Here is a 27,875-nt window from a genome sequence, read left to right on the forward strand (position 1 = left end):
GTCAAAGAACCAATATCAAAATGCAATTTCAATATAGCAGCATCAATGAAGACAGTAGAAAAGGAGAGAGAGGAAATGATGGGTGATAAGCTTAGGCTGTTCTTCAGAGTGCTACTAACAGGCAGAGATAAAGTGCAGAGCTGTAGAACATCTCTTTCCGCTGAAGATTATTAAGAACATCAAAGTAAAATGTGAAACTGGATTAATAAAATGGATACTGAATTAATGTCGATAGTATTGAGAGATGATGATGCTAGTCTGGAGGTTTCAAAATGTTACAGAAGATTAATTCAATCAAAGGACACATTTGAACTTCAGAAAAGATAGCTGAAGAGAACATTTGCTTTTCATTCCTCAAAGATCAATTTATATTTTGAACTCATGAAACAGTAAAAGCTGAAGTACTCCTATAACACATTTAACCTGTCATGACCAAAGTAGCAACTGAGAAGAATTCAGAAATCATGGTTTGCAAAGAAATAGAGCATCAATTCACCAAATATACTGAACATTTCAACATTGGCACAATAACAACTAACTTCAATGCCTCAAGGAATATTCACTGTAAAATGAAGAACACTTTTCTTCTGTGAGGAATAAAATGAACCATATTTTTGTGAAGCTATGTTTAGAAAATTGCATGATATATTGTATTGCCAATATTCTATTTCTTAACCTATCCAACTAGGTCAAAGCTAGTTGGATAGGTCAAAGCTAGGTCAAAGCTATAACTATACAAGTGAACTGACAACAACAGGAATAATGCCTGCGAGTAGCTTTAACTGATAGGACCTATACTGAACTAAATTAGTTTGATGACATAAACTTGGCAGGTCAAGATACTCTCTGGGCTATCATAGGAAGAACCAAAGAGTATAATCTTTCTTACAACAAAGCTATGACCATTGACAAAAGATAGGCTGCTCTAGTTGCATAAAAAACTCACCAACAAGGATAATCATATAATAGACTATTTGTCATATTTCAGACAATAATAGACATATATACATGTTTTTTCCGATACTTCTATGATATCATTTGTGTCTTTGTGTATTCAGCTTATTATTTTTTGCATTTACATCGTTGACCTGGTTCTGGTTACTAAATAGGACAAATTTTATGCTTGTAGATATATATGAAATACACCTAATTGAACTTGATTTGTGTTGAAAGTATAGCACAGCTAGAAGGCAGAGCCAAACAGAGATGTAATTAACATGCCTGGGTCCAGATTGAAGACCCTATCGAACAAATAGAGGAAAGGACAGAAAGGGGAAAAAGTAAAGTCTAAGCGACATATGGCACGAAAAGGAAATCCAATTTCGGTAAGACTTGATCTGAATCGTAGTTCAGATCCAAGTCGGTTCAGTGAGGGCAACCGCGAAAGTCACCGAATGGGTTCGGTCCGTCTTTTCCTGATCTTTGTTTGTCCCCCCAAAAAAAGGCGTGAGAGGACGTTGCAGATGTCCGGGACGGACACGACTTCTTCTAACGCTAGAAGACCACAGGAAGAAACCCGGGACCAGAGCATGTCGTGAAAGACGCACACGGGGCGGGCGTGCTTCGTTGTTCAAAGATGTTCCAGATGATTGGTCTTCTGCCACCCTCAGCTGCACCACCCTTGTACTGCATGTCAAGAATGGCCAACTCATCAGATTTCAGACCAAGACAAAACATGTGAGTGTGACAATTAATTTTGACAACCAATCCATTCCTTGGAGCCAATCTTATCAATATTCAGTAGCATCGTGTATCACGCAAAAACCACCAAGAGCAAAAGAAAATCCTTTTTTTCTTAATTATCGGTGGAAATTAATCACATGTGGCGTGAACACGTAGGGGACCATGTGAGGGAACTCCTACATCGCGGCGTCCAACGGCGGCTGCCATAGCGTGGTCCTCGGCACTACGCCCTTTGCTGCACGGCGAACGGCCTCCGTCTGAGGCGGCCGGCGAATCAAAAGGCGGCTGGGTAGACGGGCACGGCGATGGATGTGAATTTTCTCCTCCCCCATCCCCGCGCACAGCAACCGAGCTCGTTGCCCTATCTGGCGAGGATCTGCACCGCCACCGCTCGAGGAGCCCCTTTGCCATGCCGCCGCCAAGCTTGAGGGGAGAGGCAGCGTCCTCACCGGAGCTCGTCGCTGACACCGAGCTCCTCTTCACATATAGCGACGAGGAGGGGATCAGAGGACAGAGGACTGAACGGCGCGCCAACGCGTGGGAGGCTCGGCCTCGGGCGCCGGAGGCGGAGCAGCGGGAGGAAGAGGCGGCGACGTCGGCGTAGGACGGCGGGTCGAATAACAAGGAGGCGGCGGTGACGTCGGCGCAGGTCGGAGGGGAGAGCGGCGAGGTGGCGGATAAGAGGGGGTCGAAGGTGGAGGAATAGAGTGGTGGCGAAGGGGAGAGAAGGGCCTGACTTTTTTTTTGCAAAAAAATGCACCTAAAATCTTCTATATTACAACGAGGTCCACCACAGAGATCCGTCACTGTACATCTGCGATCCGACGGCTATAGGAGGGGGTCTAACTCTGGATTCGTATGACGCTACGTGGAGGGTCTATTTGCATGAGAATCCGCGAAGATTTCGATATTGAGAGATAGATAGCTTTGTAAGCACTAAATTGATCATTGTGGGTAACTTAAGAACGGGCGGCTCCTGAATGGGATCTATAATCAACGTGTTGGTTCCTACTAAAGAATCTTAACGTTCAAACCACATAAACCACCTGTGAATTGCACAATGGTGTATTTGTTGTCCACTCCTGAAGTGTCTTCAAAGACCTGAAAATCAAGTAACCCAATAATAAAACTTCAAGTGTTCTGAATAATGCAACAACCATAGGGTTAATGCAAATCAAAATACAATCCCAAGAAAACAATATTTTCATAAGAATAGAGAAGTGATGACCTGCACAACAGCCTCTTTCACCATCAACTTCCAGAATTTGGCCACACCGAGTGGTTCCATCTCCCAATCGGATGTTTACAATTTCCTAGTACTTTGCGCCATGAACATAGTTACATGAAGAAAGAAATGTTCAGTATAACTTGCTAGGAGTACCATATTAGTCAGTTGAAAATTTGTACCATAATACTAACACATACCTTTACTTTATCCAAGATAAACAGAGGTCCTGGCACACCAGACACAATCGAACATTTCTATTATCGAGAAAAAAAAAGATACATGAGGTAACTATCTCTACCTTTTTATTATCTCCTTAAATCCCTTGTTATTCTGTCTCTAAATCCAAGATGCAAACACAAATCAATTAGTAAAAAAAAATGCATTCATTGCCAGAATCATCTTTTTTTTTAAATGAACCCATTCCCAGATTCATAATTTCAAAAGAGAATTTTGAGGCCAACAAGAGCATGCACTTACTCTTTGAGGCAAGCGATACAATTGGCATCAATCCACACGGACTACAATTTTCTCTTCAGTTGTGCCTCGGATGGCTGCAGCACCAGTCATCCCCTAAAAAAACAGCAAACAAATCATGGTTAGAGAAGAGGATGACATGGGAGAGATGAAAGGAGAATGATTGAGGGGAGGCAAGGTACAGTCGATAGTCTGAGACGACGAGGAGAAGATGGACCGGACCCTCGTTGATGGATGTGCCATGGATTTGTGTCCTCCTCGTTGAAGGCTCAAGAAGACACGGCGACGTAGAGCAGGTTCGCCAACACACCACCTCGTGGAGGGATCAAGGCACCGCCTGAGACCTAGTGTTGGATGAAAGGGGAAAAGGGTGTGCGGTGGGGAGGAGGGATGGGTAGATGGCGAAGGGGATGCCGCCGGATCCAGAGGGAGAAGTGGCGCCAGCCACGGGGCTACAACGACAAGAATGGAAAGGGGAGGAGCGGGTGGTTGACGTAGACTCGAAAGGAGAAAGAGGAGCCGTGTGCGAGGGAGGCGGAGCGGCAGGAGTTGGAGGAGACGCAGGGGGAGGGCGGCGTTGTGGAGAGGTGAGGACGGGAGGAGGAGCAGGCGGCCAGGATGCGGGAGAAGAAAGGGGAAGGGAGCACCGACGCCGGCTCTGCCGCCAAGGTAGGGGGATATGAAGGGGGAGGAGGCACCGGGCCATCTGCCCGTCCCATGTCCCACTCCCCACCGCCTGTCCTACTCGTCCCGCCCGTAACACCTCCTTCTTAGCCGCCGTCACCACCGGTGCTGCTCCAGATCTGAAGAGGGAGGAAGGCTAGCGCCGGGTCGAACTACGCAACGAGATGAGTGAGAATAGGGGTGAACCGGCGCCGACTCCGACACCGCCGCAGGCACAGACGCCGCCACAAGGGAGAGAGTACAAGGGGGAGGGGGCGCCGAGCTCCGACGGGCAGGAGGGAGAGGGAGGGGAGGAGGGTCGTCGTCGACGGCGGCGGCGGTGGGATGGCGCACGGAGGCGGCAGGGGGAGGGCGGAAGGTGGCGGCGGGGGGAGAGCGGACGACGGCATCGTGGGGAGGACGAACGGCGGAGACAGGTCCCCGCCGCCGGTGCGGGGCGCGGTGGGGAGGAGATGGGGAGACGGCCGGGTAGGGTTTGGGCCTTGGTTAATTGGATCCATGCCACTGCAAAAGTGCAAATATGGCATATCAAAATAATGCCACTCTTATTCGTCATATCGGCTACGTACTACTGAAATCTAGGAAAATTGGAACCATGCCACTACATCACATTTTCCATCAAAAATCCCCGTTAGCCCCAAACTGCACGTGGGCCCCACATCCCTCCCCTCTCTTCTCTTTCCCCTTCCTCTCTCTCCTCCACCGTAGATGCAACAGGAGGTGTCGTCATCATCGTATGAGGGAGGTCCGGCTGCGCCTGCGTCGTCGTCGTCGTCAAGCGCCGAGGATGTAGTCCACCTGTGACCGAGCGGACGCAGTGAACTGCGCCGGCGGCCGCCGCCGCCATCGCACTGGAGCGAGGCCGCCCTCGTCGCCATCAGGTGGTCGACGTGCACAGCGAGGACGAGGGACGCCAGGGTCACGTCAAGGGCGGATCTACCCATTAGGCAGGGTGGGTCGACCGACTCAGCTACGACACGTGTCACCCCACAACCTCTAGACCTACTTACCTCCTTATAGTAGTCATGGGACATTAAAATGTATAACAAGGTGTAAACACCCAACAGATTAAGGCAATTATGCGAATGAACTATTAATACGATATGTGTTGTTTTCGATTGCTCTTATCGAGTGTACATCTTCGTTCTCTGCCCCATCTTTCGATTGCCGCCGGAGTGCTGCATGAGGTTGCAGATGAACTGGTCTAGGTTGGTCTTCATCTCGGTGTGACTACCATCGGCCGGGAGCTTCCCTTGGAGGAAAGCGGCAGGAATACAAGATTAATTGTATAATGTTAACATCCACAATCCAAATTAAGCAGAAATTTGGATTCACATGAACAAGAACGAATCAGAAGGAGGATAGGTTTTAGTGCCTTGGTGACCAATGCTTGCGCTTTGACGAACTTGTCATCCCAGCTGAATATGGAGCGCCTCGTCTCGGAGCCGGCGGGCAGGACTGCGCCAGTATCGTCGTCGCCCACTCCCCGGGCGAGGTCCCCGGCCATCGCCCCCGCGCCGGTCGCCACCCCGCCCACCGCCGCACCGCCATCCCCAACACTCGTTGCTGCAGCTACCAACCTCCTCCCGGCGCGCTTGCTTTCTGCTCCTGAACCGAAGAAAGGAAGAGGGAGAGAGATGACGGAGGTTGACAAAAAACTGGACGGAATTGGCATAGTTCCAATTTCCCCAAATTCCAGTGGCACATAGCCGATATCGCAAATAGTAGTGGTATTTTTTTAATATGCAGTGGCATGGATCCAATTAACCCTTGGGCCTTTGAGGTAGATATGACTGCTTTTCATGAAAGCCCGTGTCTTTTTCATGTTTATAGCACTACCCCTATAAACAGAATTTTCTTTTCATCGGGTGTGTTTAGTTCACGCTAAAATTGTAAATTTGGTTGAAATTGGAACGATGTTATGGAAAAGTTGAAAGTTTATGTGTAGAAAAGTTTTGATGTGATGGAAAAGTTGAAAGTTTAAAGAAATAGTTTGGAACTAAACTTGGCATTTGTATTGTATTTCTATTCAAACCGAGGGGTTTTCCAAATAAAACATAACAGGGTGTCAGTCGGTTCGAGGATATATACGATATTCCGTGAAAAGCGAGGAGTTTTTTTTTGCAAAAATACTCAACATAAAAAAACTCAAAAAAGGGGGAAAAACGCAGCATACACACTACTATCATCGATATTTTGTTTGAGATGTGCAACAGACAAAGCCCGACCGAAGAACCCTAACAATGGCGTCGAAGCTCGTGACGGCGGTCGCCCGTCAAGCGGCGGCCACATCTCGCGCCGCCCGCTTAGCTGCGGTGGCGCGCCATGACGCGGCGGCCGCATCTCGCTCCGCCGGCTTAGCTGCGGCGGCCGCATCTCGCGCCGCCCGCTTAGCTGCGGCGGCCGCATCTCGCGCCGCCCGCTTGAAGCCTCGTCCCCCACTGGACGACGCTGCCCGCCTCTCCTTCCGCTACAGCAGTGAACCTCCAGGTAAATCATAACCAATCCCTCCCTGATCCCTCCCTGTCCTCATGGTGCAGCTCTCCAATTTAGCATAGTCTAGATAGGCAGGCAGGGGGATTAGGATTTAGGAGGAATACATCCATCTCTGGTCTGTATTAAATTCATTCAATTGTTGCATGCTATTCGTACAATTCACTGTTTTCTTGAGCACTTTTACTGATGTAATGTTTGCAAAATTGTTGATTTGTTTGTGATATATAGATGATGGAAAGTGCGTGACAAAAGAGGACCTTGAGTCGGACGAAGCCGTGTGGGCCTTATTTGAGCGCTATTGCAAGTCATACAACAGGAAGTATGATCATGCTCAGATGGTTCGCCGCTTCCGTATATTCAAGTTCAATGCAAAGAGAACATATTGCTGGAACCAGTATCTTCATAAAGACGTAAAGGAATTAGCTCGCGCCAAAAAGGATAGGGATTTAGGACTACCTGTCGACTCTTGGTACCTACAAAAAGAGTTAGGCGAATACGACGATGGGGGGGAGCCACTTACTGAATATTGGCGGAAATTTTGATGGAAAACCATCTGCCGCTGGTGTGTCCTGCATCACTCCACATGTTACTGCAGTAAGAGCAGTTTGCTCCCCAAATCACTTCACTGTAATAACTAGTAGTCCTTTGACGTTCCGTGTTTCTTACTAAGGATGCGTTCGTTTGGGTGATAGGGAGTGAGAATGCACATCGTTTTCCGCACGCACGCTTCCCAAACTACTAAACGTTGTGGTTTTTTGCAAAAATTTTCTATATGAAAGTTGCTTTAAAAAATCATATTAATCCATTTTTAAAATTTAAAATAGTTAATACTCAATTAATCATGAGTTAATGGCTTACCTCGTTTTACGTATCTTTCTAATCTCCTCAATCCCCTTCTCCTCAAACACACCCTAAGTTATGCTTGTGTACCATCTACTTAATTATCTAAGAGGTCATGATATCTTGCATATGGTTCCACGTATGGGAGTGTGTGCGTGTCTTTTTTTTTTTTTAGCCTTTTTGGTTTACAAGCACAAGTTTTCTAGCAGACCAAGATCAAGTGTGATGATTCTGGTAATGTATGCAGCTGTTTGTGCACATTAATTTGTTGAGCATTTATTATGACGAAACTAAAGGTTAGTATATATTGTTATGTCTCAAAAAATTCAACAGTTTAACCGTTATCATTTACTCATTGTTCGTTCATTGATGTATACAATATCAATTATATCCAGTGGTAGGACCTTTATTAACTAATAACACATGAATCTTACTTGAATATATATCCAGTGATGGAACTAAAATTTGTTATTTGGATTAGTTGGCACATTGGACAAACGAACGGCTGTTAACTACCTATGTGAAAAATTACTTAGATTGATCATGTGGCTGTTAATTCAGTTTATCTAGAAAATATTTTTGCAACCTACTTGTTTGGTGCTTGCATTGTTTGGCAACCCAATGAGCAAGCTCTAGGTGCGCAGCCTTGATCTCTAGTTACATGTACAGTAGTTGCGCTGCCTCAAGGCACCATGTTAAATGCAGAAATCTAGACAAAATTTTGTAATATATCCTGAATAACTTCAATGTTCAGACTCTTTCCTATGATTCTTTTGCAATGTAAAGAACTTCATCAAGTTGTATATATAAACGAACATATAATCCAGGACAACAAGACACATTCTTTCTGATCTAGATTTGTGCACATCAACTAGATTCAATTCATATAGACCAAAAGAAGGAATATATATATATATATGCTTGTGTACAAAGAAAATAACATAACCAGTATAGGAGAATAAGCCCACAAAACAAAAACAAATAATATAGTTAGAGGCATTAACTTTGAGCATACTCTCTCTTAAGTCTCAACTTTAATTGGTCTGTTGTATAAATGGTCAGTAACTGGTCTGTTGTACTTGTACTATTTTCTCGATGCAACCATTTGCCTTGTATGGCATATTGTATATATAAACACCATGGATTGGTGAGCTAGCCTATGTTACTACATGTGTGCTTGGCATTGACTGGGCGCTTTGAGTAGGGACTGAAAGGTTGATTGTTTGAACCGTAGCTCGGATGGACGAGCGATTGGAGACCGTGGATTTGTAGACCTCATCGAGATGTAAATCCATTTTAGTCTGGCCGTTTGGACTTCAGATGAACACATTGTTGTTTGGTTCATTTTGTTTTTAAGTAAAGACTGAATTGCCGCCACAAGAACAACTTGTGAAGTGGGTGCAAATATAGATCATATAAAACTTGAAAATTGCTGAAACAGACCATTGTGCGCTAGATTGGATTTCCTGTTTATTTTACTGGTGACAGGTCGTTATTGCTGTGCATGGAGAGTTTGAAGGTCAGTTTCAAGTTTATGAATAAAAGTTTTTCTTTTTCTTTTTTGTTTGGAACAATTAAGCTCTTATTATTCTCTTACTGTCTGCAATAAACAGTTGATAACTCCAGCAAACTGAAGAGTAATGTTGCAGCATCTAAGACTTTTGCATGTCTCCATATCCTAAAAGTTATTCTGATGAGAGGCATGTTCACTGACAGCTTGATCCATGTGTCATGTATTTCAGTGTTTAAAAAATGCATACCCCAGGTTATGTTTGCCATTAGAGCAAGTTCAATAATATAGCCAACTACTAGCTCCAATTTATCTATAGCCAATTTAATAGCTCATTCATACAATAGTTATATACTACACTATTAATACCTAGTCCCACCTGTCATAGACACGTTGCGTTTTGGAGTCCGTGCTACAGCTGGCTACAAATCTGTAGCCCGCTGCTCTCCTCTCTCCTAATTTATCTTCTTAAAATATGTTTGCCCGCTGCTCTCCTCTCTCCTAATTTATCTTCTTAAAATATGTTTGCAGTTGGCTTATAGCCTGCTATTGTACCTGCTCTTATATACTTCGCTTTATCGAATCTAACTTTACTGAATTTAACTTTGGTGCTGAAAATGAGGCAATAAAGTAATTATTTTATTACAGTTGGCAGGAACTTGGAAAGGCAAATCGGTGTCTAAACTTGGTCTTGCGATGTTTCTGCTTAATGCTTATAAATTAACACATTGATCTATGATTACGTGGACTGCTAGGTGAAGCCAATAGTTATACTTGCTCTTTACCTGGCTATAGGCCCCTTTGCCACCTTTCTCGAGGGTTGCAGGGGGACTGCCTATGAAGTGTCATTCTTATGGCCGTGTTTAGTTACATCCCAAATGCCCCTAACTTTTCATCACATCACATCACATCCAAAACTTTTCTACACACGTAAACTTTTAACTTTTTTTTCAAACGAACTAGACACACCTTATTCCGCGTGACCGTTATAATAAACCAGCATACATTGAGTGAGGAACTTTGACAAAAAAGAACACACTGAACTCCCAAATTTTGCCACGGAGGATCTAGCATAACTTGTCAGAGACGAGATGTGATTAGCTTGCCGTATTAAGACATGCACGCAAACAATTACAATTACATGACAGAAAATTACTGGGTAGTTTATTCCAGAAAAAGCAAAGAAAACAACAGGAACATGGTAAAAAGTACTCCTACAGAAAGAATGGAAGAACAAGTAAAAGTGCTGAATGAATGGGTTAAGACAAGAAAAAAGAATGCATAGTCCAGCCGAAATGTCAGGTTGGTTGGGCCTGGCAGCAAGCATAAAAACCTAACGTGGTAAATGTCATGTCAGGTTGGTTGGGCCTGCCAGCAAGCATAAAAACCTAACATGGTAAAATCTCATATCAGGTAGGGTTGGTCCTGCCAGCCAGCTCAAAAACGTAACATGGAGGTGTATTTCTTATACTATACAATTGTATGCTAATCACATCTGGTTTATTCCTGATCATCGTCAGTCCTTCAAATACTCACAGACGATGGAACGTAAGGAACAAAACATGGAGTACACCCTTCATTGGTTAGGGGCCCAAAGTTGCCAGTAACGAGGCCTTCAAGGTCCATGGCGACGACGCGCTCCTCCAAGGGTTCCCAGACAACGACCTCTGCGGCGCCTTGTGAGCGGAGCAACATAGCCCTTTTGCCAACCTTCTCCCCGGAGAATGAGCCGACAACTGTCCAGAGTGCAGCAACCTTATCATCAAACAGTCGCTTGTTTATTTTAAGCACGCCCAATGTGAGGAAACCGTCAACATCCTTGAAGCAGGTCACAGTAAGATCTCCCTCCATTTGCCCAAGCTCCCATACGGTATCTTGGTTTACCACTCGAGGGGCAGGGATGACTTTAAGGAGGTCCTTCCCCGGGTCATAGCAGAGGATAGACCCAAGGGAAGTGCGCCAGAAGGCGCAGCCCAGTGTACCAACACCAGACTCCGCCTTCACCTCCACAGCAGGAGGGGCATCTTTAGCAATAGTCCACCTCCCAGTCCTGGAGGAGTATGACTCAGATGTCCAGACGCTGCCCTTGAGGTGGAAGGCAGCGACGACATGATAATGCTCAACAGCACCGTCGAAGCAGGATGTCAGGGGTTCCTCGAATGTGATGACAACTGCTGGTTCTCCATGATCACAACTGTGGCGTGGTAGCTGAACCCACTTGAAGGTGGTCGTGTTGGTTACATAGTACAAGCCTGTTGTCTTTCCACAGACGCAGACAAGGCCACGCGTGGATGCAAGGAAAGATACGGGCTCTGGTAATGCAGCAAAGCGTGACTCAGGGTAAAGAAGCTTGCCGCAGCGTATGGTGTCAAATGCGAGATACCCAGGCTCCTTACATAATGTGTTGAAAAAGAAGCCTGAGAGCGGCCTGCACAGCGGTGAGAGAAAAATTTAAAGGAAGAGCTACAAAATGACACTAGATGTTTAAATCATCACAAAATAGTCAGTAAAGGATCTCCTATATCTAAGGAGAATTGCATCAAATGCTGATGTTTAAAACATCACGAAATCAAATGAGATGCAGTAGATCTAAAAATAACTACCTTGAAGCGGTACTTTCCAGTGGAGCATCCTCATCACACAGTTTATTTATCATCAATTCATTTCTGAGGACATAAATATGAGCAAAAGCACAATTGTTAGTGGATAACACATCAACAACATTGCAATCTGTGACCAACGAATAGTGATCATATAACTGCAGAAAAAAATCAGCTAAAAAGCACTACAAATTTGTTATTCTGTTAAATATGTATGAAACAAGTTTAGTAAATACACTTACTTTTCAAGCAAACTTCTCAGCACATCCTGTAGAGGTCCTCCTTTCGAGTTTGGAGCAATTTCAATGACCTTTCCATCCCTAATTATGTTACCAATCGCAGCAGCTTCAATTGAAGCTAACTGATACTCTAAATAAACAAAAAAAATAATGAAATGTAAATTTATAATTAGTTCAGATTTCATCAATATAAAATGCATACCTGTCCAATTAATTCTACAAGATAAAGCAGCAACTTCCATCTCATCCAGAATTTCATCAATATAAAATGCATACCTGTCCAATTGATTCTAGAAGCTAAAGCAGCAACTTCCATCTCGTCTAGAATATCATCCCTTCTGTTAGCTCTACTTTGAATTATAGCACAATTTCTGTTAGCTCTACCTTGAATTATAGCACAATTTTCTGGAGTGTTAAGACCACCTATATAAACAAAAATATATAAATAAGATTAACAAAACATACAAAATGGGACTATCTATCCTATTCATACCACAAAACTAGTTAATTAAGTCGTATATCATTGAACATTGAAATTAACATTTATAGCGCCTCAATTCAATCCCTTTATCAACTAACAATGAGAAATTGTGTCATGCTTGCATCACAAACAAGGCCATAATGTTATTTTACCATGTCGGTCAGGAGGCGACGGCGCGGGCTCCGACCGTTCCGTCGATGCGCCTGTGCCGGCACACCGATGAGACGTCGGACGCCGGCGGTCGGACCTCGATCTGTCGGTCAGGAGGCGACAGCGCGGGCTCCGACCGTTCCGCCGATGCGCCTGTGCCGGCGATATGGACGTCAGGAGGCCGGCGTCGGAGGCCCGTCGATGCCCCTGCGCCGACGGGCGGCGGGAGAATGCCCCTGCGCCGGCGGCCGGCAGGATCGAAGCGCTCCGGCATCGTCGGGAATGAGCCTGGCGGACGGTCGCTGGCGGCTGGAACGGTGGGAGAGAAGAGTGGGTTTTTATAGCTATCTATTAGGGTTTCTTAATAAGCGCTAATAATCAGAAAAAATAATTTACGACGCTCCATTATCCGAAGCGTTAGGCGCTAATAAGTAATAACCAGGAAAATAATTTATGAGCCCCGCTAATATCGAGGTTTATACTCCGTACCAAGCAAGGAAATGAATTTAGGTTCTGATTGATTCAGCTTAGAATTATTATAATTTGGATTATTAGAAGTAAGTTGAAACAAACATATAGCTTATTATGATAGATTAATATAATATACTAGTAAAAGTGTCCGTGCGTTACAACGGGAAGCGTACAGATCAAAAAATATGCAATTATTTAAAATACAAATTCGTTGAAATTTTTGGTATTTTTAAGTAGGTATGTGTATAATTAAATAAATTTACAAGTAAAGCAAATGCGAGAAATAAAATAACATGGTTAAATTTAATTTTATTAAATTCTCCATGATTAGTCACACTCTTTAGAATTTTATTGGAATTTTCATAACTTAATTGCTAATTTTAATAATACAAACATCATTTAACAAATTGTTTAATTGGAAAAAGAAAGAAAATCCTTTCTTTTAGGTTTGATTCGAAATAAACACATTCAATAACTATAATTGTAAATGCTTCTAAAAAAAGAAGCACTAAAAATGAACTACTTCTCTTTTTCTTCGGCTAGAGGGACCTAAAATAGACTTCTTCCAGACCCTTGCCGGTCGGCCCACGGCCTTTTGCGCATGCGCGGGTGCACTTCCCCTCCCCAGGCCGCAACCTTGGCTTGGGCCGGAAAAGTGGCCTCGCTCTCGATCCCATTTCGGGCCGAAATCGGCCCGGTCGACGCTGTCCGTCCGATCTCTAGGGTTTTGATCGGACGGCCAAGCCTCGAGATCGGGGAAACAAAACCCCCTCAGCCGCCGAAACTGATGAGGACATCAACACCATCGATACATCCACGTCCCCCCATATACAGCATGATGGTCCTATTACCCACGTTCGTGCACGTCAACTAAATTATCAGGTGAGTTCTTTCTTGAGTTCATATTCCTCGTCTTTATACCTCGGAGACGCGTGCACTCGTGTTTTACTCAGGAACGATGGAGAGGATCCAAAGGGAAGAGGATTCGCGCGGGGTGGATTCGGACTGCAGGGCAGCGCCAACTTCTGACGGCCGCCACGACTTCATGCGAACTCCGATTTGGGCGTGCAAGTACTTCATGGAAAGCTTATCAAGTCTATTTTCAAATGGATCCAGCCACATGTCCATATCTGTTCTGGAGCGGCCGCAATTGTCATTTTACTCCCGACTATTTTTTGTCCATGGTGCTGCGTCACCTCTTTTGGCCCAATGGGCTGTGTATCCATGTTGGGCCCATTAGGGGCGCGTCCTAGGGTTGGAGCACGACCCTATGGTCGTTCTTCCCCTCTTTTTATACCTCTAGTCGCCGCCAAGAACAGGCAGGTTTTGATGATAGAGATAGCTTCTTGCTACCGGCTCGCAGCGCGCGTGTTGGCTAAACCGCCCGTCTGCCTGTAATCGGAACCCCACCATATTGTGTTTGATAGTGAAACTTTCATCTTTATCTAGCAATCTCAGCGCTTGTCCTACTTGTTCTTGCTTGTTCTTCGATTGCTTGCAGGACGAGTGCCCTCGTGGCCGGGTTGACGCGCACCACAAGTTCGCGGCGACCATTGGAGACGGTGTATCGGTTGCTAAGGCGCAGCGTCTTTGGACAGTTGTAGTCGGGCCGTGAACGTCGACTTCATCTAATCGAGTTATCCCTTACCTCTCATCGAAAGATCGGGCCACAAACCCTAGCGGGTTCGCATCAGAAACCCTAGCCCATTTCCTTCCCACCTATCTCTCTCTTCGCCGCCCTCCCCTCAGCGCCTCTGAGCGGCGGCGGCGGTGGTACCCCACGAGCAGCGGCGACGGCGCCCCTCCTCCCGCGAGCGGTGGCGACTGCGGCGGCGGTGGCGCCTCTCCCCCCGAGCCCAAGCGGCGGCGGCGGCGCCCTCCCCTCGAGCAGCGGCGGCGGCGACGGCGCCTCTCTCACCGAGCCCAAGCGGCAGCGGCGGTGCCCTCCCCCCGCCAGCGGCGACGACGGCTCCCCCATCACCGGCGGTGCGGCCGTGTCCTCCCTCACCACCGGCAGCGCGGCGACGTCCTCCCCCACCACCGGCGGCGGCGCCCGGGGAGGCGTCGGCGGCTCGCCAGCATCCCAACGGCGGTGGCGCCCCTCCCCTCTGTCGGATCCAGCGGGAGGGGAGCTGCGGCGGCCTGGCGTCCCTATGACAACGGCGGCGGTTCGACGGCGACTTCCCCTTCGATTTTTTTTTGGATATATTTGTGTGTATAATACTTCCTCCGATTTTATTTTATTTGTGTGATTGATTGAATTCCGATTAGGATTTTTTTTTGGGTGGTGGTGATGGAATTCCAACTGGGATTTGGGGGGAGGCGAGGGGGACGAAAAATCACTGCACCTATGAGGTGACGACCGGAAAAATACGAATATTTATATTAGTTATAGATAAGCCAGATTAATATAATCTGGTAAGCCACTATAAATGTGTTTTTTTAGATTATTGGGTGGCTAACAACTAACAAACAGATAATAATCCAGAGAAACAAACAGCTAGCAACTTATTCTATGTTGGCTTATTATAATCCAGCTTATAGTAATCTAGTTCTATAATCTAGATTACAATAATCTTAAGCTGAAACAAACAGGGCCTTAATCGCCGGGATCGCCATTAGTAATTTAATCGCCTGGATCCCTATTAGAGCAAGTTTAATAGTATAGCCAACTACTGGCTCCAAATCATCTATAGCTAAGAGCAGGTACAATAGCAGGCTATAAGCTAGCTGTAAACATATTTTAAGAAAATAAATGAGGAGAGAGAGAAGCAGCGGGCTACAGATTTGTAGCCAGCTGTAGCACGAACTGCAAAGATGAAGTGTGTGTATGACAGGTGGGACCATGTATTAATAGTGTAGTGTGTAACTATTGTATGAATAAGCTATTAGATTGGATATATATGAATTGGAGCTAGTAGTTGGCTATACTATTAAACTTGCTCTAAGGCCATTCCCAACCCCAACCCAATGATTAGGATGGTGTCCATAGCATTAAATAAACTACCACCTAAGATGAAAGATGATGTGGTAAATGAATAAATGAGGAAAGCGAAGGAAATCAGGTCTTGCATAAGACATGGTTTCTACACAACATACAAGACATCATGTGAGATAAGTAGCATTAAATTTAAGTATGGAAGAGTGGTGTTTGCATTGATGAAAGAGTAGTGTCTAGTACTAGTTTCTTAATGATGTGGAGTTTATAGAAACTATGTCTAGTGTCTTGGGTTGGGACTGGCCTAATCTAATAGCCCATTCATACAATAGTTAACTATAAAAATATACTACACTATTAATACCCGGTCCCATACACACGTAATGTATTGAAGTCCGTGCTACAGCTGGCTACAAATCTGCAGCCCGCTTTTTTCTCTCTCTTATTTTTTCTTCTCGATACGTGGTTATAGGTGGCTTATACCTGCTCTTAGGAACTAAGCCACGTCACTGTCTAATCCTCAACCATTCGATCTGATCTGAGCGGCGCACACGAGTCAGCCCATGTCTCTTTCTAGGGTTTTTTCTCCTTCCCCATCTGGATCGCATCACTCACAGCCGCCGCCGCTGGTAGGGTAGGTAGAAAAAGACCGAACCGAAAAAACCGACACTGAGAAATTCAATCATTAATTTGGTCCTATGTAATGAAAGACCAAATTTTGTTCGGTCAAAATTCACTTAGTTTACTCGGTTAATCGAATAGACCAAATGACCGAATTAAAAAAATGTCTAAATGCAATCTACAATCCACTAAGTTCAATAGGATTAAACTCTAATTTTCACTTCCCTACTTCTTCTAGGCATGCAACATAATAAGAGTCTTTACTTCTACGTGTTCACGATTTTTTTTGGTGATTTTTGTGTTGAAAATTTCCATTATTTCTTTGCAAATATGAAAATGTTGTTGAATTTCGGTCAGGACCGAGACCGAGACCGAATTTGTCTATCCTGACATTTTTACATTGAAATTCAGTCTTTACTTTTCAAACAATGAAATGACCGAAGACGTGGTCGCGGTCGCCTCCCCCTCGCCATGCTGCTTCCCCCATCCCTCGCGCACGATTCTATAAGAAGGCAAGGCAAGATAGCATTGACTGTTGCATCATCGGGAATTGTATCCTTGTTACTTCCAGGTGGCCACACGCCTCATTCCCAGAATAATATCTATGGTTTGGGTAGGTAGTATCATCAAATCGATTAAAAATACTTGATCTCCTAATTTAATCGGAACATTTCTACAAATAGATGATACTAATACAGTTCCTCCAGGTGAATGTATTAGCATAGCTTTATCTAAATTATCTTTAGGTAAAGACTGATTTCAACTGGCTTTTGCAGATAAAAAGGAATGAGAGGCACCAGAATCAAATAAAACAGTAACTGGTTTAGAGTTTATGGTGAACATACCCATCAATATATTAGGATCTTGTTGCGCTTCTTCTGCTTTAATATGATGTACTTGACCACGTCCAAGATTAGGTCCACTCTTAATAATTGGAGGATTTTTCTTTATAAAACCTGTAGCAGATGGTTTCTGATAAGAAGTTTGGCCACCCATATTTTGACGATTAGGGCAAAGTCTTGCAAAATGTCCAATTTTCCCACAAACATAACATGGAGAGTCTTCCATTTTTAATCCAGGTCTTGGTAGTATTGGTGGCATGCCTGGTCTTGCATTGGGTAAAGATGGCTTAAATAGATAAGGCCTCCGAACTTGTAGTGAACCCCTAGTTGGTGATTGTCGTTGTAAATTCATTCTTCTCTTACGAAGTCCTTCGACCATTCTACGATCATTTTCTAGCCTAACCACTTTATTGACTAGGCTTTGAAAATTTTCATGATCTTGACTAATCATTGGTCCTCGAAGTTCATCACGTAGTCCTTCTATAAACCTTTCAATCTTTTCCTTTTCATCTTGAATATCAGAGGCAGCATATTGAGCAAGTTGCGTAAATTTATTCAAATATTCTTGTACTGTCATAAAGCCTTGCCTCAATCTTCGAAATTCATTCTTTTTCATTCTAATCACAGCTGTAGGTATAAAAGCATCTCTAAAAGCTGTAGTAAATTCCATCCATGTAATAATATGTGTAGGATCTTCTATAGAAGCTTGATATGCTTCCCACCACTCATTGGCTGGTCCTTCTAGTTGATGGGTTGCAAAGGTTACCTTCTCTTGTTCGCTTGTTCGGACCAAGGTTAATTTCTTTTCAATAGCCCTTAGCCAGTCTTCAGCATCCATAGGTTCTTCAGATTTAGAAAAGACTGGTGGTTTAATTCTCATAAATTCTGCATGTGCGCTGTAACCTTTACTTCCTTGATTTTGTGCTATGGCTTGTAATAATTGAGTTTGTCTTGCCATTACTTCTGCCAAAGTGGTAGGATTTGGTGAAGGGATTTCTCCTGTTTCTCTTTCACCCGTACTGCCATTGCCCATACTCATCTAGAAAATGGGGTAATTGATATCTTCTCAAAGGGGAGTCAACATCCATAATTAAACATAGCTTTTATTTATGGACAAGTTGTACATGATGTATGCTACAAAGAAACAAACCAAAGAAAACCATAACCACAAAGAAAGAGGTAATCACACATAGAAGTTAGAGAGGAGTAGGATAACTATCTATTCTACACTTAAGACCTCTAACTATCTATAACTTCTATTTATCTAGCCATCCACCACTGCCTTCTGCGGGATTAGTAAACAATGATGCAGGTGCGAAGTGTGAAAATTCATGAGGAGATGCAGAAGTTGATGCAGTAATATTGGGAGCAGAGCATGAGTAAGGGTCTTCATTATTTTCTTGATCATTAGTATGTATAGAAAGATGTTCTTGTGTCTCAAGCTCTCGTTCTTCCGGATCTTCCTCTTCCTCTGGAGATTCAGTCCAGATTGGGGCAGTATTTAACTCATTGATATGAAACACCCGATTTGGCCTTAGTATTTCTGGTTCTTGACTAGGCTCACTGATATCCATAGCTGAATGCATTTCTTCTGCTTCATCATCAGAATGAATAGGATACAACGGTGGTGGTGATGGTGGTAAACATTGTAAAACTCCCTCACCATTATCATGAGGATTTGGCCCATCTGGTTCACCTTCACGTACTGGTGAGATATGTCCTTCTATACCATCATCATCATCATCATCATCATCGTCATCACTACCATATTTGGGATTTGATGAAGACAAAAGGCTGCTCCTGCAACACAAATATTGAGGATAGAATTTTGTTTTTCTCTTTCCTCATATAATTCATGAAGTATACGATATTTGTGTTTAAGAACATTTTCTCTGCATTCAGCTTCTTCAAGACGTTTACGTTGTACGTCCATATGTTCCAGAGCTTCTTCATACATGTCATCCGCGGCTTCCATCCAGATAGACATAGTTGCTTTTACTGGTTGTTCATGATAATCCACATTCTGGAGGGTGCAATAGTCTTCGCCCGGCTCTCGCATAGGATGATAAGAATAGCTGAGAGTGTTGCAACCTGTCTTGGTAAATATGATTGAGACGTAGAAAAGCCTCCCTGGACACATCATATAGTGCAGCTTGCACGGTATCCCGCCTATGACGTGTTCGGAAGTAATACATATCACGTTCACCTCGTGGAGGATTGATCTTTACGGTCATATCATATTCCCAACGTTCTCCCCGTTGATAAGCATGTGAATAGAATTCCGGCTTCTCATTTATCTTCAGTTTAGTCATCAAATTGATTAGTTGATCAGTGCACTCATTATCATGGATAGTAATTGCAGTTTCTATGAGTTCTTGCTCATGCTCTTCTGCCATTATCCTGAAATACACAAATGATATTATAATACATGCTCGTGGATTAAATCTACCCCCCTTAAAAGGTAAGCTTGAAATAAATTCAAACTTAGCTTAGTTAATAGTCCTTAAGGTTCATCCTATAGTCAAACATATGCTCTGATACCAGTCCTGTCGGAGCCCAAAACTAACAACTTGGATCCGACTGAGATTAATGTATCAATCCCTGGATCAGTAAAAATTGATACATACAATATAACTGGTTCTTCATTGCATACGTTAAAGTCTTACAATACTAAGGGTTTTACAATAATAGGTACTCACCTAAGCTAATTAATATACAGCGGAAGTTTCTATACATTCTAACTAGTGAGGTATAACCTTTAGGGATTTTCTAAATTATCAGGGTCTTCGTAGTAATAGTTATAAGGGTCCTCCTCTTGACCCAGATCTGAAAAAGGGGTTATAAGAGCAAGGATGAGTATTCACAATACTCAGCAAATTATCATGGAAATATGTTATGCATTGACATATAATAGGGTTCTTTGCAAAAAGCGGTATTGGACAATCTGGAAAAGTTATAGCAGAATTTATAAAACATATAAACTTTAGATTTCTAACCAAGGTACCATATGAGTCCCGGTACTCAACTCCATGAGTACGGCTATTCGAATAGTTTCAAAGATATTCTACTGCAGCAGATGTACGCTTTACCCGCAGTCCATGACTTGCTGATAATCATCGGCTTTAGTCATGGCTCAGTATTAAGTCAATAACAATTATGGCACTTATTCCATGAACTTATATCCTCATATGCTCTGAACGTAATGTTAACAGCAGCAAGAGGAGTTCTGGCGTTCCCGAGGTATTTAAGGGGAACTGATCGTATGACACCACATCATCTCGATCAGGGTTTAGAAATATACCATATAGTTTATACCCGAGTATCACAAACCATTTACCTGTACATGGTAATGGTTAAAGTTGCCCTTCGCGGCTATAGTTGCCTCCTGCGCGAGGACTTAAAAATAAGAACCACTATACAGAGGTGCCATATTGCTAATTAACATAATAACTAGGTCTGTCCCCATTCTAGAAACTGCGGTCGTACCCATTCGTTCGACATAAGTACCTGGTAAAACTTATATCGATTGAGACAATACTAGCCACCCGGAAATCATCCAAATCTTACGTATTGTCCCAATCTAAGTATAGGGTATTTTAACCAGATTGTAAGCAAAATAAGCAATACTAAATTATTTGGGTTTCTATGATTAATTTATGCATAGAAAATAGAATATTGAATAGAAGGCTATAAATAAATAAATAATTTGTAAAATATAGGCTTAAATGATCAACAGGTATATGGTAACTTGCCTTGCTCGATGTCCTGAGATTGATTGATATTATCTAGAGTGTCAGAGGAATCCTCAAGACCTAGGGTTAGACATATAAAATTCAAATTCAAAAAGGAGTTTAAATAAAATGCAAAAATAGCAAAAAGGGGCCCAATAGATAGAGGATGATTTTAGAAGAATATTGGTCCAAGTTTTACTGAAATTGGATCTATATTTTAAAAGATATGGGCTTCTAAAGTTTGAAAATCGAATAAAAGTGAAATGGTACTGTGTGTGGGTCCCATCTATCAGTCTCTCTCTCTTCTCTTCTTCTACCTCCAGCCGTTCCCCATTTCAAGCCGGCGGCGCTAGGGTTGGCGACTGCGGTGGCGCTAGAGGGAGAAAGTGGTTGTGGCCGAGGAGGGGAGGGAGCTAGGGATCTCCGGCGGCGGCGAGCGGTGGCAGAGGAGTTAATTTGATGCGTGGACGGCCTAGCGGCTAGGGCGGCGGTGGCACGGTTAGGTTGTGATGGTGACCGGAGTGATGAGAGTTAGACATGGTTAGGGGAGGGGTTCTAGAGCATCTACGGGGTATCTAGAGGGATTTCGGCAGCTTGCCAACCTTTGGCAAGGTGCGGAACATAGTTGCCGACGAGCGCCTACATAGGCGGCGGCCGTGCTCACGTCGGCAGCTCAGAGGGTGACATGATAGTGCAAAGGGATTGCTCAAATGGAATCTAGGTAGTATGTAAATGGTTGAAATGGAAGAACTCACCGAGATCGGTTGAAACGACGGATTGCGGCCGGAAAAACTTCGCGGCGGCGAAGAACAGAGCAGCGCAGGGGCGGCAGTGCTCGGCTTGGTGCGGCGAGGTAAAACTCGACGTAGGGCTTTGGTTAGGGCTTAGTATACTAGAACATGGTATGATATAGGTGTTCTAAGTGTTATTTAGGGCGGAGGATGGATGGAGAGGGGTGGAGTCGATCACGCACAAAGTGTTCGACCGACGGGCGAGGGTGGTTGATGAGATGGATTGGTGAAGCAGAGCTTCGGGATTATGGGGCTATGGTTGTTGATGATCGATGATGGACAGGGAAGGGATTGGGGTCCTATTTATAGGGCTAGGAGGAGCGGATGAGCTCGGGCACCGTTATCGCCATGGATGAGCTCGGGATTTGGATGAGGCAAAGGTGGCAGAGGCTGAGAGAGGGCGGGAAAGATCGATTTGAGTGGCGGGAGGCCACGTTTGAATACTTACCGGCGAAGGATTGGCTTGACCGCGTGTTGATTCGGCTGGCGACGTGTTGGCGCCAATCCGAGCGCGACGCGCGGCGGCGGCGAGGGTGAAAACGGCCGGCTCAGGGGTGAATGGTTTGAATTGTGAGAGGGGATACCACCGTCTATCTCCAATCCAACCGTGCGGCAAGAATTGGCGCGATTCACCCCGGGTAGAAGCGAAATCGCACTCGGTGGCGGCTTGGACGGGTGCGCACGGCGTCAAGCGGTGATTTCGTGCGGCGGTCGTCGTCCCGGCTTTGTCATCGTCGAGATTGGTGCGGCGGCGGTGGGCTGAGGGCGTCGGACGGGCGACGGTGCGCCAAGGCGGTCGGGCACGCGCGATCGATCCCGAGATCAACGCGCGGCGGCTCAGCGCGCGGCAAGGTCGGCTGCCAGAGAGCGCGCGTGAAGGGGAGGAGAAGGCCAACTAAACCACGGTTTTTGAGTGGGTTGTGATCCCCTAGGACCAAACCTAGACTTTGCACAAGATTGGGTTGAAGGTGGGCTGCTCTAGTTGGGCTGGGCATTTTGTCGAGCACCTTGAGTGTAATGAACAGTAAAAATCAGAATTTTTGAATATTTCCCTAGAAAAGATTTGAATTCAAACTAAGAGTTTGGAAAGGTTTCACTAGGGTTTAGAGTATAGTAAATCTCCACTAATATTGGGATAAGCTAAGGAAATAATCTATGGTTTGAATTTGAGAGAAATTGCTCAAATTCACTAGGGTTTAGAATAAAGGGAATAAGTTAGAGTAAATTGGTTGGGCTCTAATACTTGAACCAATTTTAAATAAAAAATCAAATAGATTTTTGAACCAAACAAATTTAATCAAAAGCCAGCATGATGCAGTTAATTTTAGTTTAAAATTTGAGGATGTTACATGATGCAAAAACATCTCTCATTGTTTGGGATGAATCTCATGTTAATCATAAGTATTGCTTTGAAGCATTAGACCGCACACTCAGGACATGTTATCTGCTACCAGCCTGCATTCGACATACAAACAGTTTAGCGGTTTTGGGTGGAGATTTTGCCCAAACACTTCCATCCAATCATCCAAAATGTAACAAAGAAAAAAAATGAAATCATGCCTTGTTTTAATTCATATTGATGGAGTACTTCATTTAACCGAAAATATGAGGCGACCAACGTGAAACCCACCACGCACGCGGCCCGCACCCCCATCCCAACCGACCGACCGACCGACCGGCTCGCGGTCGCAGGCGGCCACCGCACCACCCCACACCACCCACCGACCCATCTGATCAAGATACCGATCGATTCCTCCACCCCAATTCCCAATTCGATACCACCCGCCAGGCCGCCACGCCCTCCCCTCCTCCTCCTCGCCATGGCGGATTGCCGCAGCCTCATCGAGTTCCTCCGCGCCTTCGAGCACCGCCACCGCCACCACGCCGCCGCCGCCTCCACGGACTCCGCCGCCTGCGGCACCGCGCCCGCCCGCCCCCGCCGCGGGTCGTCGCCGCGGAGGGGGAGGCGGAGGCTGTTCACGTCCCTCTGCGACCACTCCGCGATGGCGGCGGTCGACGCGGTGGCGCTGCTGGCCGTCGTCTCCGCGCTCGCGTTCCTCGTCACGCCCTACGTCAGGATGGTGGCGGCCGAGGTCGGGGGCCTGGTGTCCGACCTCGACGCGGCGGGGGTGGCGTCGTCGTACTACGCGCCGTTCGCCGCGGCGGGCGCCGGGGCGGCGATCGCGGCCGTGGCGGGTGTGGTGGCGTGGGACGCCGTGGGGCACCGGGCGCGGAGGTGCGGGAAGCCCCGGTGCCGCGGGCTGCGCAAGGCGGTGGAGTTCGACATCCAGCTCGAGACGGAGGAGTGCGTCCGCGGCCAGCAGCAGCGCCTGCTCCCGCTCCCCGGGGGACGCGCCGCGCTTCTCGCGGCCGCCGGGGCGCGCCCCGTCCAGCTCGGCGACGCGCACCGCGAGCTCGAGGCGGAGCTCAGGAAGATGGCGCCGCCCAACGGCCGCACCGTGCTCATCTTCCGCTCGCCGTGCGGGTGCCCCAAGGGGAGGATGGAGGTCTGGGGCGCCAAGAAGGTGCGCCGGATCAAGAAGTAGGCAGCCGCTTACTCCCATGGCCATGAACTGTTTGGCTATTGCTGTTACTGCTTCATCATAAGAACTTGCTGTTACATACATAGCAATACTATCACAGTGCTCTGCTCTTGTAGCTAGTATAATTGAGCATAAGGAGAGAAATAAAAGTGGTAGATACATGTCTTATGAACTTATTATGATCGGTCGCCAAATCAAAAGTAGCCTGCTCCTTGGTTGGCAGCTGTTAATTGGATTATTATGCAATAAGTGGCCATTTCCTCTTGGGTATATAAATAAGCGTGGTGGATAGACTTCTATCTGATAACTCGTATATACCTTGTTGATGACCAGACCTGTCAATTTATACTCTGGCTGTTATTTGTGCTATGGAGTACTATGTAACATGGATGGTTTTCTGGAGGAAGCAATCCCATTGCTGTTGCACTTACATTTTGAAAAATGTTTGCTAACAGTATTTGCAATAGTCCACCAATATATGAGTTATTCCCTTTTGTCCTTTTTTCATTCTTTTTTGTTTCAAGCAGCACTAAGCTCTAAACCTGATATGTTGGTGCTGACCACTAAACCTGAAATGTCAGCTTCATGGTGGCATGAATAACTTCTACGTTATGTTATTAAATTGAGGTGATGGTGTTATTTAGACGGTAAGGTTTCTGGTGTTTTCCCCCCCTTACTGCTTAGGTTCTGGTGAGATTTGATAATTTTCCACTCTTTAGATTTCTGTTATGATGATTTGCCATCTTGGCGCACACATCATTGACTCAGAGGACCCCACATGTAATTGCCATGGGGTGGCAAGCTTCAATCTGAAGAGTGGCACATCATCAAATCTGCCTCTTTTATGTGAATGGGTATTTCTCAGTTTGTTAATTGTACTTTTCTATGCTTATCTTGTTGCATTTCTGTTCTCTAATATATCCGCGTGCTTTCCGTTGTATTCATATTGAGAGTGCCATAATTAATATGCTGTCTTCCGTTAGTTATCCTGTGGTACAACTCAACATTTGCAATAGCTTGTTCATACATCATTGAATTATTTATAACCTATGGTACAACTCTAGATAGCTACAATCTTTCCCGGCCTACATAATGTATTTACAGAATTAAAGTAGTTATAACTTTGGAAGAAATTATTTGTAAGCTCATTTCTTCTCCTTGATTGTATTACATATTGTCAGCTAATCAACTCCAGCTGAAGCCGTTCAAGTCAAAATGTCTATAACCTTGATCGTTATCATCTATATTGTGAGTATTTAGATCAAGATTCTTCCCTGAACTTTGTTGATCAAAATCTAGTAGCTTGCTTTCTCTTTGATAGTCAACTGTTTGTCTTTTGCAGCTTGGTTCATCAAGATATAGCTTCTCTACATTTATTTCTTTGCTTCCTGATGTTGAACTGGTTGTGCTGCCTCCGCCATTCTTTTGAGGCGTGATATACTCATGTAGAACCTCTGTATCACTGTCACTTCCCTCTGATTTGTGATACTGTTTACCGCTATACAGATGACCCATTCTACGCTCACTTAAGCTTCTGTTAAGGGAATATTGAGATTCTTGATCTTGGGACTGTTTTCGGCAAAATAATGTACTATCATCATATGCTTTGAGTACCCCGTGGTTTTGTAGCCTATGCTCCTTGAATCCTTCAGCTGCAGTCAAACAGTTATTGGCTGAACTTTCAACAAACTGGATTTGCCTTGGCTCTAGTCTGTGTATACTTGAACTTTCTCTTATTTCTGTAACTGCGTTGCTGAGACATTCATTTGAAACTTGTGAGACCAGTTCTGATATTTTTATTTTTGCATCTTCCAGGCTTGCAGGGCCCAAGTTCTGCTTCCCAAGGGTCTCTTGAGCTTGCTCAAGAACTGCCTGCAGATACTTCCCTTGGGCTTCTATCCGCAGCTGTAGATGCCGTTGTACCTGATACCAAATTAGCTTCAGGTTAGAACCATTGAGCCAATTCATATTGTTGATACTATATGCATTATATTAATCTTAGCTGTTTTCTAAAAATAGTTTGCTGCCAAACTGGAGGAGAGTATCCAAGTTCTCTAATCTTTACATAATACTGTCTATTCTATTGTACAATGATTTGAGAATATAGTTAGAAAATAGTGTTATGAAAGGAATTTTTGGGGTAGATCTACCCGATCAATTACATATGTCCAATCTTATTCATAAAGATACTGGTACCGAATTCTAAAGGTTTGGCTGGATGTATTCTGAACATCGCTTAACTTTTACTAGAGGGAGAAAGTTATCTTGGGGGTCATTCCTGGTGGGAATCACTGTTGTGAAGGATACAAAAAAGATGATACAGCATTCATAGCAGTTTTCTTATGCTCTTAGTTGGTATGTGGGCATGCTGACTGGATGCTCGAATTTTTTTTTATCTTATGTCATGTCCATCTACTCTATGGGCCTATCGTGGGTTAAGATCTTATTATGCAAACAGGGTCAGTACCTCACCTCAAGTTGTTCATTTAGCTGCCTCTGCACCTCAATTTGCATCTGTAGTGCTTCACCGATTTGAATAGTTCTTGCACCCAATAAAAGGGACTATTACTTCACTATTCAGATGGATTACAATTATAAAGTACATGGGAAATTTCTTACTTCTCTGCCTGTGGAATGGCGCTTGCACTGGCCATCGCTAATGCACTTGTTCCAGGAATCCTATCAGCAACACCTGTACATCCAAGGGCTGCAAATTGTCATCATCCATGAGTTGCTATGTGGCTATTGTAGTGGTAACAATGGAAATTAAACTTGTTTTTACCATTCTTTGTTGTCCCAACATTAGCTTGACCTTGGAGATTCTTACTGAGCCTGTATTTCTGAAACATTCAAGAAATTATGAATTGCACTGAAATTTTTTAGTACTATTTTAAATGGGAGATTCCTGGTTGTCAGGTACCTGGAGATGGCTTTTCAGATGGTATAAGGTGAGTCCTGGAATGCCCATGAGCCTCATGACTGTTTTTGGAGTAGCTTCTGAGTGATTAAAATGAATGTTAGAACTCAGCTATTCTAGTGCATTGAGAAGATAAGAATCTTATACTTACTCTCTGCTCCACCTAATTGATTAACTGCATCTACAAATCGCTGATGCAACTCAGGTGTCCATTTCAACCTAGGTTTAGCGTCAGTTGAGAGAACCAGCCCAGAATCTCCTTGTGTATTTCCTCCATGCAGAAACAGATGCCGCTCCATTGGAAAGGATGTCCTAGTAGTGAAGAGGTCACTCCGACCCTGATGTTGGTGATACATCTGCTGCAAAATTAATACACACTTTTAGAAGAATGGAAACATAAAGAGGCAAGCATTTACACTATCCTTTCTTACTTGTGTTATCCAGTCTGTTTCTTCTCTTTGCTATCACACGTCGAAACTGTTATGAGTGCTTCTCTTTTGGCAGTGCCAAAGCCAGCACTCTTCTCCAAGCCTAGGTCTATTGATACTCTTTTGGTCTTCTCAGGTTGATAAGCAGTTTGTTGTGAGGGGTTCCTTATATGGGGCAACATAGAATCTAGCATCTTGGAAACAATGA

General features: G+C 44.5%; 4 protein-coding genes and 1 long non-coding RNA gene across 12 annotated transcripts; 2 read left to right on the forward strand and 3 right to left on the reverse strand.

The window, feature by feature from the left end:
• Positions 1-1,193: 1,193 nt before the first annotated feature.
• LOC9269753 (uncharacterized) lies at positions 1,194-4,585 on the reverse strand. Its single transcript, XR_001546173.3, has 6 exons — positions 3,568-4,585; positions 3,389-3,481; positions 3,109-3,165; positions 2,912-3,002; positions 2,730-2,784; positions 1,194-1,626 (listed from the first exon to the last, which is right to left on the reverse strand). It is a non-coding gene; the product is annotated as an uncharacterized lncRNA (long non-coding RNA).
• Positions 4,586-6,271: 1,686 nt separating this feature from the next.
• Positions 6,272-7,285, forward strand: LOC4339148 (uncharacterized). Its single transcript, XM_015782613.3, has 2 exons — positions 6,272-6,559; positions 6,794-7,285. Exons 1-2 carry the CDS (start codon positions 6,313-6,315, stop codon positions 7,105-7,107), a joined length of 561 nt encoding a protein of 186 aa, XP_015638099.1. The 5' UTR covers positions 6,272-6,312; the 3' UTR covers positions 7,108-7,285.
• Positions 7,286-10,052: 2,767 nt separating this feature from the next.
• LOC4339149 (uncharacterized) lies at positions 10,053-12,696 on the reverse strand. 2 transcript variants are annotated; one of them, XM_015782543.3, is made up of 5 exons: positions 12,388-12,696; positions 12,031-12,177; positions 11,758-11,884; positions 11,519-11,581; positions 10,053-11,343 (listed from the first exon to the last, which is right to left on the reverse strand). In XM_015782543.3, the coding sequence occupies exons 2-5, from the start codon at positions 12,068-12,070 to the stop codon at positions 10,440-10,442; spliced, it is 1,134 nt and encodes a 377-aa protein (XP_015638029.1). In that variant the 5' UTR covers positions 12,071-12,177; positions 12,388-12,696; the 3' UTR covers positions 10,053-10,439. The 2 variants fall into 2 exon arrangements, with proteins under 2 accessions (XP_015638029.1, XP_066167198.1); XM_066311101.1 differs by lacking the exon at positions 12,388-12,696 and having other exon boundaries at positions 11,758-12,129.
• A 10,857-nt stretch (positions 12,697-23,553) lies between these two features.
• On the forward strand, positions 23,554-24,635 carry LOC4339150 (uncharacterized protein At5g19025). Its single transcript, XM_015784932.3, has one exon. The coding sequence runs from the start codon at positions 23,600-23,602 to the stop codon at positions 24,323-24,325; it is 726 nt and encodes a 241-aa protein (XP_015640418.1). The 5' UTR covers positions 23,554-23,599; the 3' UTR covers positions 24,326-24,635.
• A 693-nt stretch (positions 24,636-25,328) lies between these two features.
• LOC4339151 (myb-related protein 2) lies at positions 25,329-27,813 on the reverse strand. 7 transcript variants are annotated; one of them, XM_066310767.1, is made up of 7 exons: positions 27,671-27,813; positions 27,391-27,595; positions 27,243-27,319; positions 27,105-27,162; positions 26,942-27,014; positions 26,795-26,864; positions 25,329-26,245 (listed from the first exon to the last, which is right to left on the reverse strand). In XM_066310767.1, exons 2-7 carry the CDS (start codon positions 27,593-27,595, stop codon positions 25,508-25,510), a joined length of 1,221 nt encoding a protein of 406 aa, XP_066166864.1. In that variant the 5' UTR covers positions 27,671-27,813; the 3' UTR covers positions 25,329-25,507. The 7 variants fall into 7 exon arrangements, with proteins under 7 accessions (XP_066166864.1, XP_015640415.1, XP_066166866.1 ...); XM_015784929.3 differs by having other exon boundaries at positions 26,942-27,029; XM_066310769.1 differs by having other exon boundaries at positions 26,790-26,864; positions 26,942-27,029.
• Positions 27,814-27,875: the final 62 nt, after the last annotated feature.

Source organism: Oryza sativa, chromosome 5, assembly GCF_034140825.1.
Source record: "Oryza sativa Japonica Group chromosome 5, ASM3414082v1".
Taxonomy (NCBI): domain Eukaryota; kingdom Viridiplantae; phylum Streptophyta; class Magnoliopsida; order Poales; family Poaceae; genus Oryza; species Oryza sativa.